The sequence below is a fragment of the Bubalus bubalis genome, chromosome 5 (assembly GCF_019923935.1).
Source record: "Bubalus bubalis isolate 160015118507 breed Murrah chromosome 5, NDDB_SH_1, whole genome shotgun sequence".
In the NCBI taxonomy this organism is placed as follows: Eukaryota; Metazoa; Chordata; class Mammalia; order Artiodactyla; family Bovidae; genus Bubalus; species Bubalus bubalis.
Window position 1 is genome coordinate 77782121 of NC_059161.1, and position 6000 is coordinate 77788120.

Below are 6000 nucleotides of genomic sequence, written 5' to 3' on the forward strand. Positions count from 1 at the left end.
CTTAGTCCAGCTGGCTTATTACCGTTTCCTATGAAAGCTTTTTTTTTTTTAGCATACTTATGTCCATCCCATCCCAGGACTTCTGATTCAGTAGGTCTAGGTGGGATGTTGGGGCTTTGTTTTTTTAAAGTATTTACAGATTATTCTCATGCATAATTGAAATTGTGCATAATCGAAATTGAAAACCACTTACATGAACAAATAAAGATATCAAGCTATATAGAATATATATAATACTAAGTGAAATCAAGGTATAAAATACAGGAAGTGATGACTGTTGAAAAGCAAACAATGATTAGTTTTAGTTTGACTTTTTAGCTGGGAAGTAGCCACAGAGAAAGCTTTTTTGTAAGAGTTTTAACTTAAAAGAATCAATTGAAGAGACTCTGACTAGATTAAATGTTAAATCCTGATTATTTGTTGTTGGTATTTATTTTTTAAAGTTTAACTCGTTCAAGAATTGAGAGTTCCACCTTGCTCCCAAACATTTTAGTTTTGGTCTACGTTCCCATGCTATTTAGGTAATGTGTAAAGCGTAGACAAAGTTCCACTGAATTCACCCTGCTGAGCTATTTTTTCCTAATCATTTAATTAATTTGTTTATCTTGGGCTGTGCTGGCTCTTGGCTGCTGCGCAGGCTTTTCTCTCGTTGCGGCGAGCGGGCGCTACTCTTTGTCGTAGTGCTCGGGCTTCCATTGCGGCGGGCGGGCTCTAGGGCACACGGGCCTCCGCAGTACGGCTCCCGGGCTCTGGAGCTCAGGCTCAAGAGTTGTGGTGCAGGGGCTCAGCTGCTCTTCAGCACGTGGGATCTTCCCGGATCAGGGATCAAACCCGTGTCCCCTGTACTGGCAGATGGATTCTTATCCACTGAGTCACCAGGAGAGCACTCCACTGAGCTGTTTTGCTTTCACTTGTTCAAGTCTGCTAAATAATCTAGTAATGTTGTGATAATGTAAACATACTCTTTTATTCATTTACCTTGTAAACCCTAATTTGAATCTCTTGTGTTTGTAAACATTTGAGCACTTCAAGATGAATAACTCTGTATTAATGTTAAGCATACCTCCTACCAAGTGGGTTTAGTTTTGAGTCTGCCAAAATCAGCTGTCTTCTTGCGTCTGTTGTCTTCAGGTGAAGTTTTTGGTAGTGAAAGTGATGGCTTGAACACTGACCATAACAAGGCTTATAAGACTCTAGTGTTTCCAAAAGAGTAACAGCTAAACCTTGAGGGAATAAGGGAGCCTCAGAGTCCAGGAGCAGGGCTGTAGGTGAAACTATACAAATATAACTTGGCCTAGAGACAGTAGGCTGGCATCCTGCCCTTTCAGTCAGATTTATGCATGGCCACAACTATGTGCTGAGGAGCTTCTAATTAATAAACGATAGTATATGGGAGTAATTTTTTATTATAAAATTGTGTTAAGATCTGATTGATCTAAATGTGTGTTTTGAAGATTTCCCTCCGTCTCCTAAACTGAAATGGCCACACCTCATTCATTGAAAAGGGTAGTAGTTTGGCATTATTTTGAGTTCTGTATGTTTTGTATTGTAGAATGAAATATTGGAAAACTGTCTTCCCCTGTTCTACTATTTAAAATATTTTTCTAACTTTAGTTTCTAAAAACTGTGTAGATAGGTTTGAATGTAATTGAGAATTTTAGGGTACAACAATAATGTAAGTTTAAAGCATGTTATGGGAAGCATGTGTTCATACCTAAATTCAGCTTTATTATTTCTTAAAACTACATGCCTAGGTTATTTTATATGTAATAGTGGGTGAAAGTGAAAGTCACTCAGTTGTGTCTGACTGTTTGCAACTCTTTGACTCAGTCCATGGAATTCTCCAGTCAAGAATACTGGATGTGGGTAGCCTATTCCTTCTCCAGCGGATCTTCTCAACTCAGGAATCGAACTGGGGTCTCCTGCATTTCAGGCAGATTCTTTACCAACTGAGCTATCAGGGAAGCCCATAATAATGGGTACATAGCCTTATTCAAGTTCATTCTTTGAATTTTACCTCTCTTTTTGCATATTTTGTAGACATTTTTAGGAATAGAATTTTCCCTTTCTGAATGAAATAAAGCTGCAGTTTATATCTTACATTGCCTTTTCCAGTCATCTGTCAAACCCATAACTCTTTGATCATTGCATTATAACTTTGATATTGCAGAGGACAGTGAAGATGAAAAAGAAGATCATAAAAACGTGCGCCAGCAACGGCAGGCAGCCTCTAAAGCAGCCTCTAAACAGAGGGAGATGCTCATGGAAGATGTGGGCAGTGAGGAGGAGCAAGAAGAGGAGGACGAGGCGCCATTCCAGGAGAGTGCGTAACGTGCCTTGTATCTTGGTCGTGGCTGTGGTTTGTGACCTCAGTTTTACTTCAGCAGTTTTTTGGATGCTCAGTGTTCAAATCAGCCCCTTAAATTAGATACTCAGTGTTATTAGAGATGATTGTTTGATATCTATTTATATTTTAAGACTCAGAGATTCTCATGATTATTATTTGATTAAGTATATCAAATAGTACTCAAGTACTGATTAAATACTCAAATAGTGATTAAGTACATCATTCATTCTCATATACTGAATGAACCATTGTTAGAATAACAGTTACCTGGTGGGTACTGTGATTAAAGATCTGTATTTTGTCCTAGTGGAGAAAGGTGTAGACATCTCCTTGCAAAAAAGGTGTTAACAGAATTTAGATGTTTCACAGGTTACTCAGATTAATTAATTATGTGTATATTTGCTTTGTATGTAGGTTTCTTACTTTGTTTATAGTGGAGCCAAACACACCAAATCAGTTCACTTTCATTTTCCTGGTCTTATCAGGACTATATGGAAAATGTAGAACTACCAAGAGTTATTTGGTGACTTCAGTTTTTGTCCACATTAAGCCTAATCTCTTCCTGTTTCCTGCCTACTCTTCAAACAAGTCAGTCCTGTAACCCTCATGTGCATGTTAAACCGTCTTACAGGTGGGGCCAATGACAGCTCCAACCGAACTGGTAGGACAGCTGCAGACAGAACCCAAGAGTGCCTGCTTCCAAACCCCATCCTCCATTCTTAGCACTCTCTCCCTTTGTTCACTTGGAAGGATGTATACATTAAGTTGGACGTTGAAATTCTTCTTTCCTCTCAGAAGATTCCGGCAGTGATGAGGATTTCCTAGTAGAAGACGATGATGATAGTGACTATGGCAGTTCAAAAAAGAAAAACAAAAAGATGGTTAAGAAGTCGAAGCCTGAGAGAAAAGAAAAGAAAATGCCGAAGCCCAGGCTAAAGGCCACAGGTGAGCTCTGCAGAAGTCAGGTTAAGTCACCAATGAACGTTCTCTACAGAAATGCTTCGGTAGGGCTTGATAGTGACCACATAACAAAAATAAAAGGACCCTGTCTTCTGTGCCTGGGAGTGTCACTCACCTATTATTAAGGGCTCCAGCCCCTCTAGGAGTCTGGCGGCTTGCCCTGCTCTTCAGCCAGTGCTGCTCCGAAGGCCAGATTTGGGAATAACCCATTCACACCGCACCAGCTTAGCTATTGCTGCCTTTTTTTCCCACTGATATCACAATCCTGAAAATTGTGAAAATACATACCTACAGTAATACATTTAAGTGTTCTGATTTGTACAGAGAATGAAATCGCACTTGACAGCATAGGTTCATTTTCTTTGGGCCCTTGTGGTTTCTGTCAGATGTTCTGCTGGGTGAAGCTAGTTTATCATTAAATCAGAAAGCTGGATTTGCTTTTTTTTTTGTTCTGGCAAATAGAAGTTTTATTCATCATGTCTTACTGTTTGGTAATGATGGAAGTATTAAAAGTTGCTTGATGGGGACTTCCCTGACCCTCCAGTGGTTAAGACTCTGAGCTTCCAGGATAGTGCGCACGAGTTCGATCCCTGGTGAGGGAACGAAGAGTCCACATGCAGCATGGCCAAAAAATTTAAAAACAACAGGTATTTGACGGCTTTCTGTTCCGGTTAAGTTGCATCCCCCCTTCTTCACTCAAGTTTTAAACATAAGCAACTGACAGTTTTGCAAGCCACTAAGGATGTTACGTAGTTTCTATAGCATCTTGTTTCTTTATTACAAACATTACTGTTATCATAGTCGTGTTGGCTAAAAGTGTTTGAAAACCAGTACCCACCTTCATTTTCAGTAAGTCAGGGTGTCGTCTTTATGATTTTTTTGTCTTACAGATTGTTCTGTAGCTGATTTTTGTTAAAAACGTTAGACGTTTCTTCCCTTCCCCAAGTTGGTATTTTTCTTCTTTCAGTGACGCCAAGTCCTGTGAAAGGCAAGGGGAAAGTGGGTCGCCCCACAGCTTCAAAGGCATCAAAGGAAAAGACTCCTTCTCCCAAAGAAGAAGATGAGGAACCAGAAAGCCCTCTGGAAAAGAAAACGTCTTCAAGCCCTCCGCCTGAGAAATCTGGGGATGAAGGGTCTGAAGATGAAGCCCAGTCTGGGGAAGATTAAAAGTGATGATGGTCTGGGGAGAGATTTTATTTAAAAAACAAAAAAAAAAAAAGAGAAAAAAAGAAAAAAAAGAGGGAAAAAAAAGAAAAGCTACTTAAGATAGAATATGGTTTTGGCTATGGCTTGACTCATGGGCTTTCAATGCTTTTTTCCCCTTTTGTTGAAAATAACATTTTCTTCTTTTCTTCTTCTTTTTCTTCTTTTTTTTTTTTTAAAGAAAAGCATTGTATGTTTAATTTACCTTTTTTGTCTATTGGTCTCTTCGTCATGACCCCCTCTTCCCCCTCCTCCCCCTTTCCCAATGAAAGCCATGTTAAATTAATCACTGGATTGACTGCTTCATCTTTTTTATTTTTAATGGAGGGTATGCCACAGTTGTAAAGCAATAAGATTTGAGGTAAACACTATGAAAATTTTGCTTTTTGCTAAATGGTAGCAAGTTGAACAGAAATCAAAAAATGTAGAAGGTTTTAGTTAAAAGTTATTGCTTCTTTCTCTACCTGAATTTAAAAAAAAAAAACAGTTGTCATCTAATACAAGTTTATATTCTGTATACAAAAATACGGATGTCTAAAAAATCCAGATGTTAAACTTCACTGATGGGGCAGGTAGGAGATAAAGATGAGTTCTGAACTGCTACTAAAGGCATTCATGTTTTTTACTGTGGGGCAGGGCAGGGAACTGAGGTTACCTGACCCTGTTTGGGGATATAGGTTTGCTTGTTTTTAGTTTCATCACCTGTTATCTCTAGGAGACTCGGAGCCAGTGATCCTTTTATTCAGCTATAGTCTTTAAAGAACGTAAAAGCAAGGGCCGCCAAAACTTATATCTTTCTTGATTTCCTATCTCATTCTCTAATGGTTCATGTTTTTAAATATATATATGTATCCTGTTTCTTGGATAAAAAATTTTACCAAGGATCAAAAGAAGAAACCCTAGAATTAAAATGGGGCGATCTATATATCACAGTGAATTTCTTCTCAAACTGACAATGTTTAGGTTTTAAGCAAAATAAAGTGCCAGTTAATGTGAAACTCAATCACAAAGACTTGAGATTTTTGCTTTATGGAAACAGAGAATTGAAATTCTTCTATGCTATAAATATGCACTCAGAGTCCATGAACCATGCTCTGCTTTTGCTGAGGGATAGAGTGTTCTGCTGTCAGGCCTGTTCTTCCCGCCTCTTGGTAGAAACGTGGTGTGGGGCGCCTCTCGGCCTCCTGCTGGTGCACAGGGCACTCCTGCACAGCCCACTCGCAGCGCCCGCCAGCCCTGCTCCAGTCCATGGTTTCTCCTGGTTCCGTTCTTCGCTTCATATCCTGCACTTGGTGGGAGTATGTGACATGCTGCTCCGACGCTGTTCAGTTAGCGTCTGTCTTTATACCGGTGCCCTTGCTGGCTGCACGGCGCTTACAGCAGCAGGTGCGGGGCTCTGCAGAGCTGGGGAGACCATGCATCGATGGGAGGCCTGTGTGCAGCGGTAACAGACCAGTCACACGCCCTATGAAGGTAGTCAGGAGACAGAT

At 40.0% G+C, this 6000-nt stretch overlaps 1 protein-coding gene across 2 annotated transcripts in view; it reads left to right on the forward strand.

Moving 5' to 3' along the window:
* NUCKS1 (nuclear casein kinase and cyclin dependent kinase substrate 1) overlaps nt 1-5513 on the forward strand; it is a 28018-nt gene extending 22505 nt beyond the window's left edge. The window contains exons 5-7 of one of the 2 annotated variants that reach the window (XM_025277685.3): nt 2171-2323; nt 3146-3292; nt 4275-5513. In XM_025277685.3, coding sequence (XP_025133470.1) covers nt 2171-2323; nt 3146-3292; nt 4275-4474 — 500 coding nt within the window. In that variant the 3' untranslated portion in view covers nt 4475-5513. Of the gene's footprint in view, nt 1-2170; nt 2324-3142; nt 3293-4274 lie in introns of both variants that reach the window. The other variant, XM_025277684.3, reaches the window with a different exon arrangement.
* The last annotated feature ends 487 nt before the right edge of the window (nt 5514-6000 follow it).